We start from the raw sequence: 25,697 nt of genomic DNA, 5'->3' as shown, positions 1-25,697 counted from the left end.
AGGGGTTAAAGAAGCAGCCCAAGGAGCTGCAGGCAGAGCAACAGCAGCAGTGCAGAGACAGTGGTGGAGCTGGGGCTGGAGCAGTCCGGAGCTGGGTGTCGTGAGCAGCTGGGGAGAGCGAGGGGGACCCTGGGAAGCGGGCCCAGCACAGGGAGACACCTCAGCCAAGAGGCTCTGCAGGCCAGGCTTGGATCATAACCCTGACAGGGCATGGGCAACACTGGGAAGAAGGGTCCTACCACTTAGAGCCTGAGAGCATGTGGCCACTACCAGAGCAAGTGTCCAACCCACAGCATCCCTGCAGCACAGCCAGGGCCTGAGAAGAAGGTCTGGGACTTACAAGGAACAGACTGTGAACTGCCCTGACATTCCAGAGACACTGTTTGTGATGTTGCCTGCCACAGAGTGGGTTTGTTGGGATTCCTTTAACCTTTCCCATTTTTCCTTATTCTTTTTAAAATTAATTGTTGATTGAATAACTTGCATTTGCTTTAACTTGTATGTAATGGTCAGTGGGTCAGAGAAGTGCCCAGTGCAGAGAGAGTACCCCGGAGTGGGAACACCCTAGCCCCTGTCCTAGGTGACCACAGCAGGGTTGGTGGTCGAGCCCCCAGGAATCCTGGGCCCAGCCTTGTTGGGGTTACGAGAACTCTGCCAGACAGGAGAGTGGAAGGGGAGTCCTCAAGGGCAGGGAGGCAACTGGGTAAAGGAAGTGGGAGCAAGGACTCAGATCCTTTTGCTAGCCCATTTCACCAGGGTAGTACAGAAGCCAGGAAAATTCCCCACGATAACAGGACTATTCCCCCACTTCCATGTATATAAATATATTTTACGTCTCTAGATTCTACCATTTGTAAAGGAGAGTAGGCAAAAAGTTGGGCACACGAGTGATTTATATGTACAAATGGAGGTCAGCCGAAAAAATTGTTCCTGGACCTGAATCAGTTACTAATTATCTTAATATTTCTAGTCCAACTTTTACTTTGAATCTCTGCTGCTTCCTGCTGCACAGAGCTATCCAAGGAAAGAAATGTGAACTACATAATTTACTTTTGAATAGAATAACTATGGATATGTCTACACTTCACGCCGAGGGTGCAATTTCCTATCTTTAGGAGACACACCTGCACCAGTTCTGGTCAAGCTAGTGCACTAAAAATAGAGTGTAGCTACAGCACTGTGACCAGCAAGAGGGTTAGCTGACCCGACTACGTGCCTGGTCTGTTGGATGCCTACATACTTGGGATGGCTAGCCCCTCCCACCATGTGCATTGCCACAGTTACCCTCTAGTGTTAGCACCTTAACACAATTAGAACTAGCATGGGTATGTCTCATCAAACTGGGAGTACACCTCCCAGCTGGAAGTAGACTTACTCTCAGACTCTCTTCGTACCACAAACTGTTGCTTCATATCTGTTTTCTTCTTGGTTCTTTTTACTAAACATCTCCTACAAACCGCTAGATTTAAAGCTATAAAACAGTTTGTTAGAATCCCTTCTTTTTATTCAAACTTGCTGAAATTTTTAATTTTCAAGCCAAAATTTAATTTCTCTGCAGAAAGGGAACTTGATCTGGAAAGATTCAGCAAGTAAAATTCAGCCATTTTTGAATGATCTCAGAATGGAGGGAGGGGAAATCCTGTGACCACTTCTGATCAGCCCTTGTCCCTGCTTTCACTGAAGTAAATGACAGTTTGCTATTCAACAGAGCTGGCCTGAGATTAACGTGTATCTCAAAGGGTGGCTGAGATGTACATACATGCACGCTAAATATTTGTACACTAAACTCCTTAAGTGCATTAGAATTTAACCTAGTATGCAAAGAACCTGACAGCCACCTACAGTTTTGCATGAGGTCCAGTAGGAGCCCTGAACTATCTAACTGTATATTTACCTGCTCTTTTCCCTCCCATTCCCAAGAACATCTACTTAACTTGTTTACACTATTATGGCTCTATGCAGTCTTCCCCACAGCCTCCTAGAGAGCTACAGCTGTGAAATTGGCTGCTGGGCTCAGAAAGTCATCTGGAAAGCTTTCTATTCTGGCAAACCTTCCTAACGCTCCCTGTAGGATTTCTGGCTGCTGTACCCTCTCTCCACATAGCGGTCCTTTAATACCTTCAAAACCCCAGTGATATATTTGGGCAATGAGTTTCACAGGTTAATTAGGTGGTGTGAAAAGGGTTATTTCTTTTTATCAATTTTGTTATCACCTTCTATAATTCTGTGACTTAGTACTTCAAATACTCTGTAGGCTGATGTGGCCTCCTGCAAATAAATCCTCATCCTCTAGGACTGGGTGAATACTGCAAACAATTTTAAATGAATTCAAACAAACTCACTCCAGCTGTGTCCAAACCTCTTTTGTAATCCATTTTACAGCTATTCCAGCAAATTGTTTTACTGTCAGGCATGTTCACTAAAATAGCTAGTTTTCAGTGACTACTGAGGAGTATTTATGGAAAGTGACTTTTTAATTCAAAATTGTGAGTATATATACAGGAAAGTTGGTTCCATACTCATTCACTTACAGAACAGACACATTTTATGTAATGGTATGTTGTATTATTGGTTGGTACAGATTACTAAGCAAACTAAACTAAACAAACTGCATTTGAACAAGCTATAAAGAATTACTGCAGGAATAATTAAAAGCCACTATAGAAAGACACTCTCGGTCTGCTTTTGTAAGTAATTTTGTGGCTAAAATGAATGATTTCCCTTGAAATGTAATTCAGCTGACTTCATAGGTTTTGAATTAGGCACTAAAATGGCCTAATAACTATGGACACTTGTGACAGGAATTAGGAAAGATCACTGAGAAACCTGCATTTTCTGTATATTCTAAGGCATTGGAACATGCACAAATAGCCTCTATTTTGGTGTCATTTTGTTTAATGCCTTATTTGAGTTAACATTTCTCAGACAGTTGAGCTCTAATGTGCTACCTGTCATACTGGTTTTTAAATTTCAAAGCATCTTCACTTAAGTCATCATGCCTCTCTCTGGTTTCTCCAGACGAGGACATCATCAACATAAGTGGTCATCCAGTTCCTCTAATGTGTCTGCTTCCTTCTTGTGGAATACTTTTTCTGGGACTATAGGTACCATAAGGAACAGTATCCAGGGCCTTATATAGAGGCATATATTGTGTCTAAAAGGTTGACGTTTCAGTTCCAACATTTTCTATTTATTTATTCCAGAGTTGGGAGTTGAAAGTACGCTGGTTATCAAATTCCTTTTATAATTAAGTATATTCTCAGAGATTCCTTTATTTTTCTACTGCCACCTTTGACTGCACCCAGCCAGGTGGTTCACTAGCTGACTTTACTTGCCTTTTAGTTTTTGAGCATTTAGGGTTTACATTTCCAAGCTTTTCTCCACCACCATAGTGTCTAGAAACATTCTTTTAAAAAGAATTAAAGCTGAGGTTTTCACACACTAACATGACTCCAAGATCAGAGTCTTTAAGAAGAAAAATTAAATATTACTAACTATTGTTATTTTGTCACAAGTCTCACAATATACAGGAAGATATGTGGAGAAATAGAAATACAGGGAGGATAATGGCAAGAAAGGAAAGAAACATGGAATGAATAATAGGGAAAGATGTGATCCCAGAAATTAAAATGCTAGGTGATAGACCAAGAGCTCTCTTCAAAAAAGAATTTGTGTGTCACATTTTTTCCATTCCTGAATTTCATTTGATGAATCATCACTGGCTCTGATGTTAATCTGCCTTTCCTCCCTGAAACTGAACTAACTTTAAAAGACCTCAAAATTTGGGCACTCTCTCTAATTAAGTCCCTAATCAGCTCCAAAAAAGGCCTGTCCTAATATTTGTTTGAAAGAGAGAACACAAGGGGGAAGATAAAGAAGATAAAGAAGGAGTACAAGCGAAACTGAGGTGTGGAGATGGAAGACTGGGGAGTGGAAGGAAAAATGTAGCTACAAGTTACACACAAGCAATCTGGATCTTTATGATTATGGCCTTGGCTACACTTGCAAGTTAGAGCGCATTAAATCAGCCCCGGGCACCCTAACTCCTGAGGTGTCCATACTGGCAAGGCAGGTAGAGTGCCTGGACTCTGCAGCTGGAGCATTCCTGGTAATCCACCTCTACGAGAAGCATAAAGCTTGCTGCGCCCCGGCTGAAACGCCCGGGTGTCAGTGTGGACAACATGTTGCTTTACTGTGCTGTGAATGGCCTCTAGAAATGTTCCATAATTTGGGGGAGGGATAGCTCAGTGGTTGGAGCATTGGCCTGCTAAACCCAGGGTTGTGAGTTCAATCCTTGAGGGGGCCATTTAGGGATCTGGGGCAAAAATTGGGGACTGGTCCTGCTTTGAGCAGGGGGTTGGACTAGATGACCTCCTGAGGTCCCTTCCAACCCTGATATTTTATGAATCCCTTGAAGTCAAGTGACCACTCTTGTCATTGTTTTGAACTCAGCTGCAGGTAACCTGATACCCCTTTTCAAATCTCCGTTTCTGACAGCCGACATGCTTATTTGCTCCGGGACAAAGCAAACCATTACTGTGAAATGCTTCTGCTGCAGAGGCAGGTGTGTGTGTGTGTGTGTGTGTGAGACGTGGGGGTGGGGGCTGATGTTGTGGTTTCTCCCTTCCCTCTGCCACAACTGAACTTACAAGACTGCATGCTGACACACTCTCTGTGCCCCAAAACACAGTCTCTCCCCCCAAATACACACAACGCACGGCCTTTCACACTCCATCCACCCCATCCCTCCCCCGCCCCAATTTGAAAAGCACGCTGTAGCCACTTGCACACTGGGATACCTACCACAATGCACTGCGTTGCAAGAGCTGCTAATGTGGCCACGTCATTGCTCTTGCAGCTGACAGTGTGAACACACTGCAGCATTTTCCCTGCTGCGATCTCCAAAGGCTGGTTTAACTCCTAGCGCTCTACATCTGCAAGTGTAGCCATGCCCTAAGGCCCATGGCGAGAGGAGAGGAAAATGTATAGGAGTGAGAAGAAGGGGCAAAACAAAGAATGGAGGGAAAGCAAAATGGGTGGGAGTTGGAAATGATAAATGTAACCTCGGGGGAACACCCTACACCCCCATGTTCATCCTTATAATATGACTGTGTGGTATCTAATGCAAAGTTTGTCATGTTGGGTGACTTCGGAAGGCTCATGATGTACTGAGCATTGTTGTTATAGTAATGTTATAGGTTTTAATTTCACGTATATAGTTATGAGGCTGAAAATGTGTCCTCATGGCTTAAAGCAAGCCCAGGCAAGAACTCTCCAAGAGCAGGGGGCAGTTCACACCTCATCAGGGCTTGCTGAGGACAAACCCAGCCCAGCCTCACAAGAACAAAGGACACTGGCCTAGGCAGCAACAAAGGACTCTCGACTGAGTCACTCCACTTCCTTTGGTCAGTTTGGGACTGTGGTGAGGTAATGCTCACCTGACTCTGAAGGGGATGTGAGGGGGGCAAAGCCAAGAAGGAAGAAAGAACATGATAAAAGGGAGAGATGTTTGCCATGCTCTTCCTGTCTCTACCACCTCCATCTACAAACATCACCACCAAGCGACTAAAGCGCTGATCAAAAGGGAGTGCCTGGCTGAAGAGCAACTAGCCAGCCTGTGGTGAGAAGCATCTAAGTTTGTACAGGCACTGAAAGTGTTAAGATCAGCTTAGAATGTGTTTTGCTTTTATTTCATTTGACCAAATCTGAATTATGCTTTGTCTTATAATCACTTAAAATCTTTCTTTATTCTACCTGAAGCCATGAGTTTGTTTTGAAGCATGTCAGAGACTCCCCTTGGGATAACAAGCCTGGTACACATCAATTTCTTTGTTAAATTGATAAACTCATATAAGCTTGCAGCGTCCAGCGGGCATAACTGGACACTGCAAGATGGAGGTTCCTAGGGTTGTGTCTGCGACTGGAGATATTGGCTAGTATCATTTGGTTGCACAATCCAAGGAGCAGCTTACATGCCAGAGGCTGTGCATGAACAGCCCAGGAGTGGGGGTTCTCACAGCAGAGCAGGGTAAGGCTGGCTCCCAGAGTCAAGGATTGGAATGAGCTAGCAGATCACCAGTCCGGATAACACCAGGGGAACATCCCAAAAAAAAAAAAAATCACATAAGGATTAGGAAAAGAAAGAGAGGTGAACAGTGGAATGGGGTTTCATTATTACCATTACTAATGGTTGTGCATTTCATTTTGTTAGCATCTTGTTGCTTATCTCCTAGTGGAACTTAATTGGTTCAACTTTGGAAAGTGATGGTGGGTCAAATTTTACCCTCAGTTGCATCTATGCTGTCATAAATATAAAGGGAAGGGTAAACCCCTTTGAAATCCCTCCTGGCCAGGGGAAAGCTCCTCTCACCTGTAAAGGGTTAAGAAGCTAAAGGTAACCTCGCTGGCACCTGACCAAAATGACCAATGAGGAGACAAGATACTTTCAAAAGCTGGGAGGAGGGAGAGTAACAAAGGGTCTGTCTGTAGTCCTCTTGGCCGGGGACAGAACAGGAATGGAGTCTTAGAACTTTTAGTAAGTAATCTAGCTAGGTATGTGTTAGATTATGATTTCTTTAAATGGCTGAGAAAAGAATTGTGCTGAATAGAATAACTATTTCTGTCTGTGTATCTTTTTTGTAACTTAAGGTTTTGCCTAGAGGGGTTCTCTATGTTTTTGAATCTAATTACCCTGTAAGATATATACCATCCTGATTTTACAGGGGGGATTTCTTTATTTCTATTTACTTCTATTTTTTATTAAAAGTCTTCTTGTAAAACACTGAATGCTTTTTCATTGTTCTCAGATCCAAGGGTTTGGGTTTGTGGTCACCTATGCAAATTGGTGAGGCTTTTTATCCAACATTTCCCAGGAAAGGGGGAGTGCAAGTGTTGGGAGGATTGTTCATTGTTCTTAAGATCCAAGGGTCTGGGTCTGTAGTCACCTAGGCAAATTGGTGAGGCTTTTTACCAAACCTTGTCCAGGAAGTGGGGTGCAAGGTTTTGGGAAGTATTTTGGGGGGAAGGACGCGTCCAAACAGCTCTTCCCCAGTAACCAGTATTAGTTTGGTGGTGGTAGCGGCCATTCCAAGGATAACGGGGGTAATATTTTGTACCTTGGGGAAGTTTTAACCTAAGCTGGTAAGGATAAGCTTAGGAGGTTTTTCATGCAGGTCCCCACATCTGTACCCTAGAGTTCAGAGTGGGGGAGGAACCTTGACATATGCCCATCTACTTCTCAGAAAGAAATATTTCTTCAGTGTTTCTTTCCTACTGCCACTCGGAAGTAAAAATAAAAATAACTCTAGCTAATCAATTGGGTTGAAAAATGAGAGATGAAAAATAGGGTACAGAGTGTTTGATGGGGAATTGCCTGCCAGAGGGCAACTTTAAACTTCCTTGTGTTAAGTCAAATTCTATCCTCTCCTTACTATACCTTCCAGCAAGTAGAAAAGAAGGGGAATATTTTTATCCCTGTTATTTGTAGTACAGCAGAATTCAGCTATTAGAGACACCACAGTGACAACTGAATAATTTCACTTTAACTATGTCACAAAACAGAATGGGCTTTTTCACATTACAGAACAGTAAAGGAAAAAAAAATCAAATGAAAATAAATATCAAACTTCATAAACTCTTTGTTCCAACTTACATTATATTAAACGTAAAGAGAAACAGTTGACATTTTACATGAGGTAGTCAGGAAAGAATGTTCTTTAGTGCTCTTGTGAGTGTGTAAGATTTTGGATGCTGAGCTTAAAAAAATCAAGCTTAAAAAATGGAGGCACCCAAAATTAGTTCCTGATCCTGCAAACACTTACATATGTGCTTATATTTACTACTGTGAGTAACTCAATTGCTGTCAATGCAACAATTCACAATAGTAAAGTTAAGCATGTTCATTTTAGTTTTCAGGACTGGGATCTGGTGGATACTTATGAACATTTAGAATAAAGCCTTGGCTTTATTGCAAAGTTAACTCAAGATATAACTTGAGTGTTACCCCAACCTGACTCCCATCCACACAGAAAAATCTCTAGCTCAAGCGGTGGTGCTTTAAACTTGAGCTGGGGCCGCTGAAGATCAAGTGCTGCTGACACTTGAGCTATTATTTGCTGTACGGACACATCCCCCCACAACTTTCCAAAATTCCCCCTGGGGCCTCTGTTGTGTCTACCTATTTATCCCTAGTTCTGTAAAGTCAACTCCAGGCAGTATAAATAACCTGCTTTGGTATTTGGACCCTACCTTAGTACACAACTTTCTGTAACTGTAACATCTGTATAGTGCTCCTGTTGCACTTATTCAAATCATATGACATCCAGAAAAGTAAATCAGCATGCTTCTACTTGGACTGAGGCAGACATCAAAGTTATTGAGAACATGTAGTATGAGGCCAGAAAGACATATGTATTTGAGTGCAAGACTAATCATTGAATCTCCAGTAAGTCAGATGAAGAGATCCACCAAACTGGACCTTAGTGCCAGCAGAAGTTAAAATTCCTGAAGAATCCATACTGCCAGGCAAAGAACCACAACACCCAGCCCAGAACTCCCCTTTTCTATCAGGAGCTGCACTGGGTGCTCAGCAGTGCCCAAAGCAGGGAGACCATGTACCCTGGGCACTTGACGTGTCTAGGATTCAAGGGGTGGAGGCAACCAAGTACTGAGGATTCAGAGGAGGAGCTGAAACTAGGGCTGTCCACAGCAATCTTGACTAAGGCAGAGCAGACACTCACCATTTTGTGATACAGCCAGTCCAATCCGTTTGGGGAGGAGATGGAGGAACAGACCAGAAGGACAACCATTGCCTCAGATGGGTAAGAGAATAACTCAACATTGTTGATATAGTCAGGGAGATAGACAACAAAAAAGGCCACCACCGCCTGTTACAGTCGTGCAGTGTACTGTATGCGGGAGGGTAGAAGTTTTATGCAATACAAGACAAGCAAGGCCAGCAAACACAGGGACAAGCACAGTTACACCGGGCATACATAGCAGCGTGCTTTTTCTCAAACTGGCATTAGCATTTTTAAGGGCAGCCCAAACTTCAGAAAATAACACTGGCTTAGGGAATAGGTCTGTTTCCTGGCTTCTGGAATATCAAGTTCCAGAGTACTTGCAAAGTGTGTCAGAAATATGGGTCCAACATCCAGCTGCCCCTGCTGGACCACTAAGGGGAAATACAGGTGCAGTTGCCCTGAACTGTGACACCATGCAAGAGGTATGTCGAGCAGTGGTAGCAAGGCTGAAACTGAAGAGGCAACAATCAAACATGAGCATGTGTACTGAGAGGAAAGAGAGGGGAGGGAAAAGAATGAGCACCCTCAGCCTTCCGGCCTTCTAGCTGTTGCCTTTCTTGGGTGGAGATCTGAATCTCTCTCCCTGGTGACCAGTGCATTTCGAGGCTGAAGAGTTCCCTGCCTTCACTGTATTATTCCCAGAAAAAGACAGTCTGCCTAAGCAGGCCTATTTTGCTTCTCCCCTCAGAGATGGTACACAATGTAATGTTATGTTACCACCTGGTTCCTTCTGAGCAAGCATATTTTACTCCAAAGACATATTAAAAATAATAAAAGAACCTACTTGCATCCTAATAAGTTTACCAGAGATCACTCACCTTGCATCCTCCATCTCCACAAGGGCTCTGATCCGTGTCAGTTCTTCCAATGGAATCTGTGGTGGTTTTAAGCTATTGGATAATGAACTAGGTCTAAATTGGTCTAAATGTTAGTCCACCCTTCATAATGATGCAGAAGTACTTCTCATGTAGCAGGAACTCCAAACGGTCTATCAGGTTTCTTAGCAGAGAAAATTTTTCATCCTTCCACTTTTTGTAGCTCAGTTGTCCGCTTGTCACAGGTTGAGTGGTCATTTAAGGGTAGCTGGGCTCAGACACATTTGTGTTGGATTAACTACTCTCTCCTACCCCAGCTGGTCCTGATCAGCTGGGTGATTTCTTTGAAAGGACTACGAAAACTCAGTTTGAGGGAGCAAGCTAGGTTCCTCTGGGAGACACCTGAAGTAGGGGCTGGAAGATTCTAGGGAAGCAGCCTGAGACTCAGGGAAACTGAACCAGAGAGACTGAAAGGCAGCCCAGAATGGCTGGGACTATGAGGGGACTCCAGGGAAAGAGCATGAGAGGCAGTGTTCTGCCCCAGAGTGCAGGCACTTACAGGGAGTCCAGAGGTGGGCTGAAGAGGAGAATACTTTTGGGTTGTTTGGACTTCTGTTACCCTGAAAAGAGACTGAATTTTGAGAGTGACTCAGCTGGAGAGATGAGCTATATGAAGCTCTCGGGGAGAGAGAAAGAAAAATTGGGGGAGGAAGAAACTGAGGCAGGAAGCACATGCAACGCCACACTTGACCAGCTGGCAATACTATGCCTTGAGAAAGCCCTCCAGTCATTAATCTGCCCATCAGTCACCCCAGACAACAGAACAATTCAATGACACAGGGGGATGGTTTTCTCCCAGAGGCTTGGGAAAAAAAAGTGTTCTCTCTTCCACGCAGGGATCTCAAGCAAGTTCACATCTTCCAGTGCCACCACAGGCTAACCCTATCACCAGTACCATTCTGCTGTTGCTTGACACACCCAAGCCCTCAAACTGCTTTTTTAAATTAAAAAGTTTAAATACAGATTTTCTCATTGCGAAGTTGGGGAGGATCCTGAGGACCAAGCAGCTTCAAGGCAGAGAAACGCAGAATGAATGCCCAGGAGAAAACCCTTGTCACTTTTCCCAGCCTGTGATGCAGAAAGTTAAAGAGGAAAAACTTTTATCCCCTCCAGACAGAAAAATATACTATTCTCAATGCAAGCGAGGGAGGACAACACCAGGATCCAAAACCTTGGATGGAGAAGGAATAAATGTTGATGAAGATGCATGGGGATTTCATCAAGAGATCTGACCACCTCTTCAATCTGCAGAGAGGTGTTGGAATGGGATTGGAAGAATCAGGCTGTAGATGACAGCATGTTGGAGAGGATGGTTGTGCATTGCATCTCCCACTGCCATGCCGTAAGTGGCAGGACCACCAGCAACAGCAAGAAGAGCACCAGCTGTAGAGGGGCCTGTTTGAGCATGTGCTGGGACTTGTGGCCAGCAGGTTCCAGAACAACCAAAGTCTGACTGCAGCACCAGCAATTGTCCAAATCCTGTTCCCAGTTCAGGCCCAGTTCCAGCCTCCCCTCCATGCCACGATGTCCTGAAGTTGATGATCTCTAGGTGGGAGGTTACCCAGCCCATGAATGGAACTGCACATCATCATCTATACCCTAGCAAAAAAAACATCCTTCCCATCAAGCTGAAGCAGTCCCTGGTACCTTGTGTTTTTAAGTGGCTGTCATTATTCACAGAGAGATTAATTAACTGGGACCCAGGCACAGGCACCGACTCCATGGGTGCTCTGGGGCTGGAGCACCCACAGGAAAAAGTGGTGGGTGCTGAGCATCCACTGGCAGCCCCCCATCAGCACCTCTCCCTCCTCTCAGCACCTCCTGCCCACTGGTGGGCCCCACAGATAAGCACCTCCACCTCCCTCCCACCGCCAAGCGCATGCTGTGGATCAGCTGTTTTGCAGCATCAGGAGGCACTGGGGGGAGGAAAGAGGGCACAGTGTGCTCAGGGGAGGGGAAGGGGCGGGGCAGGGGTGCAAAGAAGCAGGGTAGGGGTGGGGCCTTGGGGCAAAGGGGTGGAGTGGTATGGGACCAAGGCAAAATGGGTCAGGGGGAGGAGCACACCCCGGCTGATTAGAAACACGGCATCTATGGACCCAGGGACCTCTGGGTGCAAGCTCGCAGAGAGGTGCATAAGTGCACAAACTCTGGATCTTTCCACTGAGGAGGCAAGAAGACAGTTCGACTTATCTCATGAACAGAAGATCCCAGTCAAGCCTGGCTGGCCGGATTTGGGGTGAGGTTTTGCTCTATATAACGGCAGTGAATTGGTGGTTAAGTTTAGGCTCTAGTATGCATGTTAAGTTTTTATTTTATATTTAGCCCTTTGTTTTCAATATTTCTGCTTGCTATAGTTTGAATCTCTGTTGTGCATTAAATAAACTTATACTTGCTTTCTCTATAAACAAAGTGACTCACACACTCCCAAACAGCAATCCCTTCCACACAACAGTCCACGTCTCCTGTCCGGGAGCATATGAGCCACTTGCACACACTAGTATGACCAGGGACAGCTGCCTGTGAGCTTGGTGCCAGCCCCAATGGGCAGGGCTGGGGACAGTACAACCATGTCAGAGGAGCCTTGGCTGGGTGCTGGCTCCTGTGAGCAGTGGCCTGACATGCTGCTGCTTTTGCCCCATGGTTCAGCCCTGCAGATATCCATTTTGTATCCACAAATATAAATTTTATATCCACGCAAGGCTCCACAGACAAGGCTCCCTCAAGCTAAGGACAGGTAGTAGCAAGGTGCCTCACAACCCTGCATACCCCTGGGAAGCATCACAGTAATGGCAGTTGTTTAAACATTTATTAACCTATAGGATTTTTTCTTGTTTTGTGGACTCATATTATTAGGAACTCTGATTTAACAGATTAAACCTTGAAATTGAATTGTAAAATATTCAGAGAAAACATCAAAAAGCCTCAAAGTTTTGTTCACTACCCTTGCTAAAAAGCAAACGGATATCTGCTAAAATCCAACCTTAGCTGTAAATCTCTCAACCACACATACAACAGTAAATACTTTTTGAAAAAATAGCAATTACTGAACAGCACAAAGAAGAAACATATCATCCAGCACTGAATCAGCTCCATAGGAAATGTGTAAATAAAGATCTTTGGTGGGCAGATGTAACAAGCAGCATAAAAGATAAACACAAAATGGAGAGAACTCTTGAGGCAACATTGTGGATATATCAAAACTAAGACGATTTAAAGTATTTAAGAGTTTGGTTTTTTTTTAAAATCACAATACCTGCATCAAACACAGTATCATCTTCTAAGGCCCGCACAGCAATTTCTACAGCCTTCATTGAACTTCCTCCCATTTCCAACACTGCAAAGCCACTCTTAACTGCATTTTTCACTCCCAGGATGCTTCTTTCAGCAAACTCATCTGGTATTGCCCAAGCTCCACCATGGACTACAAGAACAGGATTTGTGCCCATCTTAACCAGATTGCCAAAGATGAGGTATCTGTTGAAACAAGCAGGTCCTTTTCATGTTAATGTTAATATTGCACATCAGAACAACATTCAGGAACATTAAGAAATTAATCTTTTAGGCCTCAAATCCTACTTTGTATGTGTTGGCACATGCGTAGAGTTCCAACCTGGTGGGTCTAGTTACAGGATCAGGCCCATAGTTTCTGAATAGTTCCTTGCATTATAAGTATCAAAGATTAATGTTTATCTCCCCATCCCCCCGCTTCTTCTGTTTTTACACAATAAATAGATTTTACAGGAAGCTCTGAGTAAGCAAACCCCTGTGTATATATAAAGCCTGCTGCAGTTTCCACGATATGCATCTGAGGAAGTGAGCTGTAGCTCACGAAAGCTTATGCTCTAATAAATTGGTTAGTCTCTAAGGTGCCACAAGTCCTCCTTTTCTTTTTGCGAATACAGACTAACACGGCTGTTACTCTGAAACCTTTTATTTGTGTGTATCTCCTTAGAGGATTGAGGCTGACACAATTATTAACATATTAAACTATCTTTCAGAGATCAAACCTCAATTGACAGGCAAATTTGGAGCAATTTTGCACCAAAATTGGAGCAAGAGTGCCTTTGAAATTCAAATAAAAAGTTTCACATCATTTTAATGTAAAAAAGGGTTTTTTTTTCAAATTACATAGAAAAACAAAATCTGAGACACAAAATGTCATGTGAAATATGTCACCAGGTTTCAACAAATATAATTCTAATACAATTTTTTTAAAATGCTATGTTATTGGAAGCAATACCTCTAGGTAAGAATACCTAACACTTTCCATTTTAAGCTCCTATTCTCAGTGGAACTTTTCCATAATTTAACCTTTCAGACCTACAGTTTCCATCTTTGCTCTCTGCTTCATGTTGAATTCTTTTGGAAGCTTCAGTGAAGACAGTTCAGGTATTTCTAGTAAGAAGGTTAAAGGGAAATAAGTAGTTTTCCCAACATTAAGTAGTTTCCTAAACATTTATTTGAAGAGCTCTATTACCTCCAGGCTTTGGAATAGAAACATGAAATTTGGATGGGGATCAAAGTGGTGCCATATGTTATCCCCATGGAAATCCACACAGATTTGGTTGAGTTGTAAACCTCTAAAAATTACTGTTTCACATACACAGTCAAACTTAACTCTAGCATTCCTAACTTTTGAGGACTGGTCCTTGCAAGCCTAACATTCTTGTAACATAATTGTCTAGCAGCCAGGTGAGGAAGGAGTAGAGACTAGCTAGCACAGCTGCTGTCTGTTAAAACTACTAGACAATTGAAACATTCCCAACCACATAGCAACATTAAGTACACTAGAGAGACAGTTTGTTTTAGGAGCCTATATACCTTAGTGGGATCACATGGTTGGGCCTTCACATGTGAATTGGCTGAACCCTGGTTGAATGGTCTATCACAAGAACTGGAGTAATTGGCTCTGATGATTTATTACACTTGCTGGCACAGGGATGAGTCATCAGGCTTAGGCAGGCTCAGGGGTAATTCCATGATGACACATCAGAGTGTTTTAGAGCACTTAGAAGAGTCCAGTTTTAAATAGAAAGCTGGTCTTAACTCTAAACTGTAACAGAGCTGGCACTCCACTATAATTTAAGCCAGGGGTCTCAAACACATGGCACACAGGCCGTATGCAGCCCAGGGAGTTATTTCCTGCAGCCCACCATAGGCACCAACTGCACCAGCAGCCAAGCTCCCCTCCCGTCCCAAGCGCACCACGTCCCTGCTCCTCCGCCTACCTCCCAGCACTTCCCGCTGCCAAACAGCTGTTTGGCAGTGCTTTGGACTATCCGGGGAGGAGCGGGATGCGGCGTGCTCAGGGGAGGAGGCAGAGAAGAGGCGGGGCTGGTGCGGGGATTTGGGGAAGGGGTTGGAATAGGGGCAGGGAGGGGGTGAAGTTGGGGTGGAACGAGGCGGGGCAGAGGCAGGGCCTCATGGAAGGGGTGGAATTGGGGGCAGGGCCTGGGGCAGAGGGCGGGGGCTTTAACCAAACTAATTCTAAAAGTAAACGCATTTGTATCATTTGAGTGAGGTGCATTACTGAGTGTTTATATTTTATTAAAACCCCTCTTCACGTTACAGATTTTAAAAAGTTAATACGTTGACTTTTAATAGCATACTATATTACTCTTCACTTTTTTCATTTTTGACTATACTTTTGTATCATTGTATGAAAAGGTTTCAGTGATGTGGCCCTCGGGCCATTGTACTAGTCCTCATGTGGCCCTCATGGTGAGTTGAGTTTCAGATTCAGTTTCAGTTTGGCACCAAGACCACTTAGAGATTAATGAGTCTGCTTTACAGCCTTAGCTAAGGGCCACGTGGCTTTTAGCTCAGGCAGTAGAGCAGGGATCGACAACCTTTCGTCCGCGACCTGCCAGGATAAGCCCCCGGCAGGCCGGGCCAGTTTGTTTACCTGCCACATCCGCAGGTTCAGTTGATCGCAGCTCCCACTGGTCGCGGTTCACCATTCCAGGTCAATGGGGGCTGCAGGAAGCGCTGGCCAGCACATCCCTCGGCCCCAGCACTTCCCACATCCCCCATTTGCCTGGAGTGGCAAACTGCGGACAGTGGGAGCCGTGATCGGCCGAATCTGCGGATGCGGCAAGTAAACAAACTGGCCTGGCCCGCCAGGTGGCTTACCCTGGCAGGCTGTGTGCCAGAGGTTGCCAATCCCTGCAGTTGCCAATCCCTGCTCATGCATTTAGCTCCAGAGGTCCCAGGTTGGATCCCACCTGACAAAGACCAGGGTCTGTCAGTGTTACATAAGCACATGCTTAACTTCAAGCATATGAGTAGTTCAACCCATGATGAAAATTCATCATGTAATTAAATGCTTTACTGAATCAGGGCCTTTGTTAGGATACTATGAAAAGTTTTCCTTATTTTCATTACTTCCAAGTCAAAGCATACTGAAGAAAATTATCATTCCTCTACAGAAATGCTACTTCTTATAACTAAAGCAGTTTCAATATAGCAATCTGAGTGAACAAAACCAAAGTCAGGACTTGTTTTTCCTCTTACAAAAGTTTTGCATTTAAATTGTGGAGTTTTATATTTTTAAGGCGTATGTGGACTATATACAGCACAATAATTTAGTATCTTTATAAAATTCACAACATATGGCTAAAATGCTTTACAGAAAGAATCAAGCAACTCTGCTTCTCAGGAGCTTGCAATCTATTATGTACATAACACTAAACAGTATGTGCTATTCGCAGTATGGAAAACTAAATATGACATGGCACAGAGACATGATATTAGGCACAGAGAAGTAAGGCTTCAGGAAGTGCTAAGAGATTGCTTGTTTTCCCATTGAACACATTATGCGTGAAATGCTGGCCCCATTGAAGTAAACTGCAAAAATCCCATTCACTTTAATGGGAAAGGATTTCATCTCTATGTTGCTGTTTGTAATTATGATGCTGTATGTTTTGGACAGGAATGTGGGTTATTGTGGGAGAGGCTGAGGAAATAAGAAAAAAAATAAGCTTGTGTAGCATACAGGATTAGGGACATTATTCCACGAAGGGTATAGCTACACTGCAATTAAAAATAAGCTGTTGGCCCATGCCAGCCGACTCGGGCGCCCAGGGATCCTGCTAAGGGTTTAATTGCAGTGTAGGCATTCAGGTTTTGAACTGCAGCCCAAGCTCTGGGACCCTCGCACTTCACAGAGGCAAGCCTGAACGTATAAACCACAATTAATCAGTCTCTTAGCCCAAACCCTGAGAGCCTGAATCAACTGGCAGAGGCCAGTTCAGCATTTTAATTGCAGTATAGACATATCCTTAGAAGCGTGGAAGGAAGAGTGAAGCAGGATGGGCAAGAAGGGAATGTAGTTAGCAGGGGTGCATGGCTCAAGCAGGAAAGTGCTAGAAGACTCATGACAGTAGGTAGGGGCACAGATGTGTAATCGCAGAGCTATGTGCTTCTCCATTAGTTTAATACTGACTCCTGCTTTGAAAAATTGTAACCGTTTCCCTTTTGTTGTCTCCTATGGGTTACTAACTCTTGAAGGCTGGCACTGCAATTTAAGTGATCCAATCTAGGTCTACTAGAAGCATTCTTATTAGGGCTTCCGCTCACAACCCAACTTTGGAGGGAAACCCCCATTTCCTTAAAGAGAAAAGTGAAAATTCCTAAACAATACAAATTTCAGAACCCCACTTTCTTGGATCTAATCCCAGGTCATAAATTCCAGAGGGCAGGTTGTATTCTGAGTTGTACTCCTGGAGAGAACACAATTTTGATTTGATAGTCTGAATGAAGGATTGTACATTCAATGGTGAATACCTGAATATGTAATTATTAGAATGTACATTTATACAGAATTTTGTGCACTATATAATTCAAAGCATGTGACAACTGACAAAGCAGTGGTCACAACAGTATGTTTACTAGAATGCTGGTCCTTTTCTGATGTGTTTTATCCCTTATCATACTTTTATGATGGATCAGAAGGGTCCCATTAGGTGTCGTGATTTTCCTACTGGGTCGCAGCCAAATGTTTCAAAGTTTGCATAATCTGTGAGGTTAAATAGACGAGAAAATCCAAAACTCCAGACAAAATGAAATGTATATTACATAAACAGTCTTCCTATATATTCAAATTACATACAAAAACTATGTTAAAAGAACATTACGGTTACAAAGTCAAGCATTCAAAAGTTAGGAAATGCTAGGGTTAAGGCAATCTTAATTTTCCCCTCCTTTCTGTAAATGCATCATGATAAAGCCTTTATTACATGATCACATACTATTTTTTCCATAGGACTTCATTCAACATACAGGACACATAATGGTCTGGGAATGAATTAAAGTGGTGTTGTTTCAACCTGAACGGTTGAAGTTTGGCAGAAATATAAGAAATTGAAAACAGACGTTTATAATGTGAAGTATTGGAAAATCTTAAATGTAGGTAGCACTACCAGTTCTACCTAGAATAAACTCTCAGGAGTTGCATAGGCAGAAATTGGAAAGGCAGACAAATCAGTTTGTAAAGTGTCTTTTTCATTTTGCAGACCTTTCCCCATCTCCATCTCTTTCCCCTTCCCTTGCACCCCCTTGCTGTCCCTCTCCATGTCACTCTCCCCATTTATCTGCATATCAGTAACCTTGCACTTGGTTTGTTTAACATCCCATTCACCCGCTCTGTAATTTTCAAGCACAAAACTTATTCCTTAACCATTTCTCCTCAGATATGGGAAAGCAATTATTTAACTGAACACTAGATAGGTTTCACTAGGAAGACATAAGTTTAGACCTTTGTGTATAAAATGTTTCAAAGCAACCAAAAGTTCTGAACAGTTTAAAATAAATTGAACTTGCTATGCTGTCCTAGAAGTCCATGGATTCTAGCTGAATGTTAAAAGGACAGCATAGAATGAGATATAATCAGTTCAAAAATATGAGTTAAAAGTTTCTGCACATTGTAATAGTGGGAGGAGCACCCAATCCTGTTTCGGAGAGGAGCCCAGCAGACAGGTGCTGGGAATCATCTAACCTAGCTAGGCAAAATCAGGTGATGATATCAATTAGGGGTTTAGAGGAGAACATTCCCCTTGAAATACAACAGAGCACTATGAAGTGGATCCACCTAGGGTGAGTAGAGATTCTGACTGGGAAGCTACAGAAGGCTGAGGAGCACAATCTAGTTTGAGAATGAGATTGTTATTTTATATTGTCTCTCTACTGTTTCTTTCTGGGATAATAAACAGAGCCCTGGAACAGGGGCTATGAACAGATTTGGGTATGGCTAATTATGTAGAGTCCACCCTTCTACCCAGGTGTTACACTTGTTATCAATCACTTGACAGTACTTGTGAGTTTACAATGACAATTTCCTGGTTTTAAAATGTGTGGTCTCACATTGCTGTGTGAAAACCACAAACAAATGGGGGAAGTGGACTAAACCCCAATCCTGCAGGTTATAACAGTAATAATTACTTCAACTACAGTAAGTGAAGGTGCCTGCCCATGTAGATCAGCTGCAAACTGAATCTGCGGAGGAAGGAGTACAGGCTAAGTAGACACAAAGCACAGTCAAATTCCCAAAGAAATGGAGGAGGAAAACAGAAGAAAGTGGTTTTTTTTCCCCTGACCTTGCTTTTCGTTATAGTAATAGTTGGTGTTATTTATACTGTCAGTAGATAAACTATTATTTCTGATTTTTTTTTAAAGTTAAATATGTTCTCAGCTGATGATGGCAGCAGGTGCACAGCTAGTAGTGAAGGGATTCTTATGACTGCAGTTGGTATGTTAAAGCTTTAAATTGCCCCTAAATATTTGGCTCATAGTTTCAAAGAGTTTACAGCACTCTACATGTTACTTGCATTTTGAAAATACTTCTCAGCTTAAATTACTTTTCTTTATTTTGCGGTTGAGCAAAGTTTCCATCTATAGGCCTTTGAACTGATGGAAAATTAACAAGGCATAATATAATTTGTGTGTGGCTAGCTATTACAGTTCTTCCACTATCTTCCCACTAACTTGCAAAAATGCATTATTCTAACCTGTCCTATTCTTCTGTATACTCCTATAGGGGAGAGAAAGGGAGAGAGAGCCTGGAGCACTGGGCCTGGTATAAGATCTGAGGCCTGAACCATATTAAAGCCATGTATTAAAGCAGATGTTTACAAGGTTCACTGTTTGATACATGAACTTGGCAAGGGCACTGCTAGTGTTGCACGAACACAGGCGCTCCTAAGAAGCAACAGACACTGGGCACGCGTGTGAACACACTTCAGAAGATTAACGAAGGTACGTCCTGACCTAACACCAGATAAGAGGGTTTGATGGAAGTGATGACTAGGGATGTTTTGCCCGAGACACCTGGAGCAAGATACAAGGGGAGGTAACAAGCAGATGTCATGAAATACAAAAGGTGGTATGTAAGTTGTTTGTCTCAGTCTATAAATGTTGGGGTACCTCATGACTGAGCCACTCCTTGCCATTAGATACTCGTGTATTAGCCTACCTGTAACCACCGATCCAAGGAATTGGGACTGTGCCTTGAGGGCAATAAACCTGGCCAAGAGCATTTGTCACTGAACAGTGCCATGGTCTTTCTTTCTGGGTAGTACTTATGACACTCTGCCCCAAAGAGACATTCTGCACCTTATATTCACCATGGTGATATTGATATGTTTTGTACAACATATGCCTTGTGAGGTATCATTCTAAAAGTTTTTGTATGTTGAACATTAATATCCTGTTAAGTTGTATGTGCTCTCATTGTATAGGAAGTTATAAATTTTTGCTATGTATGTGCTACTGAAACATGTGAGGACGGGAACACGCACAAGCAGCCTTTCAGGTACAATAATAAAAAAGCCAAACAATGTTGACGGCCTGTTGAGGAGATACACACCCTCACAAGGATTACCCCAGGAACTGGGGACAACAGAAACCTCTCAGAGATAGCACTACACAATGGGAACTGTTTGACTCAAGTCACAGCAAAAGATCTTTCCAGCATGTTGGAACAAGATATAAAAGGGGGAAGTGACATCATGACAGGGCCTCACTCCCCTACAACACAACGTCTTAGGAACAAAGGCTGAACTGGGGAGGGTCCCAGGCAGGAAAGAAGGAAGCCCTGCCCATGTATGGATGCTTGATGGACTGTTTGTTCTATCTAACAGGGTGAAACACTGTTTGATTCAAATCCTATCTAGTTTATAAGACTTAGATTGGAATTTTGTTTATTTCTTAGGTAGCCATCTTTGATTGCTATCACTTATAATCACTATTACTTGAAATAACTTAAAATCTATCTTTCCATATTTAATAAACTTGTTTTATATTTATACCTAAAATAGTATGGTTTGCTTGAAGTGTGTGAGGAATCTGCTCAGGCACAGGGGTTGGGGCATTGTCCTCTCCACATAGAGGGAGGGGTGGACTAGGTAATACATTTATACTGCTCAGGATTTTGACCAGGGCAAGATGGTACAGCTCTGAGGTCCTAGGCTGTGGAACTGGGGAGAAGCCTTCATGTAACTGCAGCTGAGTGTGTCCCTGCTGGTGTAAAGGTTTGTGTGAGTGTAGGACTGGGAGAGGTCTGCAGCTTGTCAGGCACAGTATGAGAGGGAGCCCAGGCTGGTGAGACAGGGCTCAGCGGTACCCCAGTTCCAGGTTGCACCTTGGTGTGGGGAGCAGTCAGAGTACTATTGCGGTCTGTTGAACCAACTATCTGCACAGGGCTGGGACAGCATACTGAGAGAGCACACATACCCGTCAACTGATGACAACTCCCTCTTTCACCAAAGTCTCACTTTGTTCCTTGCTCCATCCTCCAAAAAAATCACCATTAATCAAAGTTGTGCAGTTGCTTACCTTTGTACCCACATGCGCTTATAGCAAACTTTCTTCTTTCTAACCCCTTTTCTCCCAGTGTCAGTGCTTAAAGCTTTCCAGGTCACTGACCCAGAAAATAAAATTTCAAATAAGCAAGTTGGCTTGTGGAGGGGAACACACATTTAGTACAGCCTGAGGAAAAACCTGCTCCAATTGGTGGCTTTCCCCACTTGCCTATATTTTGGGGCAAGTGGGGAAAGCCTCCTGGGCTGCTGCGGAAAGCAGGTAGAGCTCTCTCCCCTCAGGCATTGACACTGTTTTATTCTATATAGGTCCTTATATCACATGCATCACTATAATATCTGAGCACCTTCAAGAAAGTCATTAAGCAACATGACTAACATCTGTTGTGTGTTTTGTTCTCTCCTCCCCCTGCGGGAGAGGATAAGTAGAGCATGTGCACTTTGTCTTGTTTTGGTAGATTGTTTTTTTTTAAAAATATCTGGTGTGTGTGTGTGTGTGAGAAGGTAAAGTCAAAGAACCGTGCCCCAAACTTGAGTTGGAACCAGTAGCACTCGGGTTTGTGATGACCATTAGTTCCACAGTCTGGGACCACCCCTGGATAAAGTTTTATCTCCTGCACAGCAGAGCTTTACTCTTAGTGTCCAGAGTTCCCTTGAGCCAGTGGAGGGGGGAAGAGCAGAGGAGCCATCCGGGTCCCTCGCCCTGGAGGAGAGGGGAAGTAGAAAGTGCCCAGGAGATCAGGGAAGCTCTGTTTTTCTCCTCCTTTCCTGTGAACAACAGAACAGCTCCTCTACTTTCTCAGAGTGTGGAGATGGATAGCAGGAGAGAGATCACTTGATCATTACCTGTTAGGTTCACTCCCTCTGGGGCACCTGGCATTGGTCACTGTTGGCAGACAGGATACTGGGCTGGATGGACCTTTGGTCTGACCCAGTATGACCATTCTTATGTTCTTATGCTTCTCCTAGCCTTCCCCACAATACCAGGTCCAAGAAGGGGGAGAGTGAAACCTGTTGCAATACCCTCCCCCTAGGCCTGGGAGAGGTGGATGTAGAATGTTAGGAGCTGTAAAAGGAGCAGAGGTTAAGGGAAAGGGCGGGCAGGGGGACAGAGTTGACAAGGGGGGCTGGCAGAGCAGAAGTGACCTTAGGGCAGGGGGTGGGTGATAGACCCTCCACTCTTTTCACACGCCTTTAAGTATGGTTTCTTACACTCACTTGTCATGCCTGGTCTTAAACTGCACTGTAAGGTTTTCAGGAAAAACTACATTTATGTCTGTACAGCATGCAGTATAATAGGGCACCATCCTAATTATGACATCAATAATTTCGGCTCAATACACTTATGAACCATAGGCGCTGACTCTGTGGGTGCTCCGGGCCTGGAGCACCCATAGGCTGGAGCTCCGGAGCTGGAGCACCTGATGGGAAAAATTGGTGGGTGCTCTGCACCCACTGGCAGATCCCCGCTCCAGCTCACCTGCGCCTCTGTTCCACCTCTGCCTCCTCCCCGAGTGCGCCACGTGCCTGCTTTTTCCCCCTCCCTCCCAGCGTTTGCCACTGCGAAACAAGCACTGGGAGGGAATGGGGAAAAGGGGGAACGTGGCGCACTCAGGGGAGGAGGTGGGGCTGGGGCGGGGATTTGGGGAGGGGTCCAATAGGGACAGGGACGAGGCGGAGTTGGGGCTGGGACTCTGGGGGAAGAGGTTGGAATGGGGGCAGGGCGCAAGCACCCACGGGCGCCATAAGAAGTTGGCACCTGTGTATAAACAATCTGTTACATCATGTTGTAATGAACACTTACTTTGCACAGATTGACCTGACTTGAATTACCTGAAGTCCTATACAGCATAGTGGGAGGGGAGGAGGAAATACAAGGGAAAGGCCCAGGTCAGTTAACTCAGTTAATACTGCAGATGAGGGCTACCTCATAACACCCTTCCAAAAGCTGATCCCAGGTAGGTCTGAAGAGAGCTGCCCTCTGTGACTTACCTTGGGGTAGGAACCAGAGCACTCAAGCAGCAGATAGGGCACTTGTTGCACAGCACTGCAGCAGCAGAGGCCCAAGAGAAGGCCGACTGTCTGCTGGGTCTGCTCAGGGGCACAGAATTAAAGGGTGACTGAGCGGAGAGGCTCAGTTATAAGCAGTTCCGCAGCTGCAGCAAAGAAGCAGTGGGCAGTGAGCCAACCAAAGCCGGGAAAGGTACGGATCTGGGAAAAAGGCTCAGAAAAGGAGTGGTGTATGTGAAAGGGAGGGGTGAGCAGCACAGCACAATAGGCAGCTACAGCCCTCAGCCACAGCTCAGAACAGCTTCCTCCTGCCAATTTCCAGGCCAAGACAGCCCTGTGTGAGCCACTCCTCCAGACCAGCCTTAAAGAGACAGAAGCTCACACAAGACTGCTACCACCAGGGATACTAGAAATCCACCTCACGTGAGGCTGGCATGGCAGAACACATATTGTATAGCTCACAAAAAGAATATAGGCCCTGAACTATTCTCTCAGGAGAGTGCACTACAGAATAGAACTATAGAATAGCACTGCTAAAAGGGCACAGGACCCCACTCAGGCAAGAAGGAATCCCTAGCAGAAGAGAAAGCTAACATTATTTCCTCCATGTCTATTTGTTTTCTTTTTCTTTAAATATAATCACCAAATAACTTTGATATACAAGCTAGAGGAACAGGATTGAGCTAACGTTATGGAAGAGACACATTCCTGATTATATAATACAAAATAGCAATACTCTTAAAAAGCACACTTACCTTCAAGTCACACAAACAGCTCTGCCTCATACAGTCCTTAGAAGACTCCTGAACACAATAAATGTGAGTAAAACGCAGCACAAATAAGTATTAATCCTAGACTTCCAAATCCAAAACTGAATGCCAGCCTTTGTCTGTGTATTTCCTAAGTATTATCAAAGCCTGGTAAATGTATAACTAAAACTCAGACAGTTAAAATGAAGTTTTCTGAGCTGTTCACCTCCCAAGTCAAGAGTCCTCAAAGAACTATTATGACATCAATTATTAACATTGCTTATTTCCAAATTGCTGCAAACTGCCTACTTGCAGGAATAGCAAATCTCTGCGGACCTTTAGAATGCCAGAATTCCTATAAATAAATGAAAATAGCAGTGCTATTTACTCTTAGTATTTTCAGGATAAGTTTAATTGCCCAGAGTTCTAAATTGGAGGAGAAAAGCAGGAGCCTCATCTACCTCCCCTAACTTGCTCCTGCCCGTTCCTTTACCCTTTCATTGCTACATCCACCATAAGGTTGCCAGTTTTGGTTGGGTATATTCCTGAATGTTTGGTCACATGACATAATCTTTCATTAAAGATTAATCTTTAATTCTTGGAGATTCCAAGAAAATCTTGGTGGGTTGGGAACCCTAATCCCCCAACAACCTCAAAAACCTCATGTGCTTCTTATGGCAGGCTCTACTCCTCTGCACTGCTGGTTCTTCACAGCTGATGTAGCGTGGATTGATTTAAATCAAAATTGCAATGATCTTGGGGTACATTAAATAACAAACCAGTGAATGGGAAAGGAATAAAATTTTAATAAAACAAGCTGGAGAGCATCTCTGGTGAACTGCTGCACAAAGCCCTGTGATGTTCCCAACCCTCCCCTCCAGGGCACATCTACAAATGCCCATGTTGATAATACTGTCCCTTATAAGGGAGTATCTAAAAATTATAATCTTCTACAAACATATTTCTACATCTTCCGTCTTAAAGAAAAACAAATTAACTCTTGTGTGTATGTGTGTGTATATATATATATATAAATAACAGCTAACAACTATCTAATGACACATGCATTAAATTTTCAGCCCATGTAGTACAATGTGCCAATTAGCTAGAGAAGAGACGAAAAGGAGTACTTGTAGCACCTTAGAGACATGCCACAAGTACTCCTTTTCTTTTTGCGGATACAGACTAACACGGCTACTGCTCTGAAACTAGAGAAGAGAGGTTACCAGCACATCACTCTTAAGTGAGTCTTTGCCACTCACTTTTCTCAAACACCCTTTCTTCAGGCAGGTTAGCAAGTCTCTATGAGTCTTTCAGGAGGTTCAATCTGATACTGTTCTTCTCAGTATCAGCCTTTCATTAGAGTCTGAGTTGTTCTCTTGTTCCTTGACAGTTTCTCCTTTGTGGGTTGATGATAAAGGATCAGTCAGATGGGAAATACCAAAGTCC

At 43.7% G+C, this 25,697-nt stretch overlaps 1 protein-coding gene across 9 annotated transcripts in view; it reads right to left on the bottom strand.

The window, feature by feature from the left end:
* Window positions 1-24,387, bottom strand: part of LOC311519079 (isoaspartyl peptidase/L-asparaginase-like) — a 240,120-nt gene extending 215,733 nt beyond the window's left edge. For 6 of the 9 annotated variants that reach the window (XR_014711191.1, XM_084625299.1, XM_084625301.1 and 3 more), the window contains exons 1-2: window positions 24,255-24,387; window positions 12,930-13,150 (exon numbers count right to left, since the gene is read on the bottom strand). Coding sequence is in view for 6 of the 9 variants with exons in the window: in XM_084625299.1 (XP_084481425.1) it covers window positions 12,930-13,122 (193 nt within the window). In the remaining 3 variants the exon portion in view is untranslated. Of the gene's footprint in view, window positions 1-12,929; window positions 13,151-23,481; window positions 23,784-24,254 lie in introns of those variants that run through there. The other 3 variants (XM_084625300.1, XM_084625305.1, XM_084625306.1) reach the window with 3 other exon arrangements.
* Window positions 24,388-25,697: the final 1,310 nt, after the last annotated feature.

The sequence above is a fragment of the Lepidochelys olivacea genome, assembly GCF_965140295.1.
Source record: "Lepidochelys olivacea isolate rLepOli2 genome assembly, chromosome: 3".
NCBI classification, from domain to species: Eukaryota; Metazoa; Chordata; order Testudines; family Cheloniidae; genus Lepidochelys; species Lepidochelys olivacea.
The sequence above is the reverse complement of the archived record's forward strand: the minus strand, read 5'-3'. Positions and strand labels throughout refer to the sequence as shown.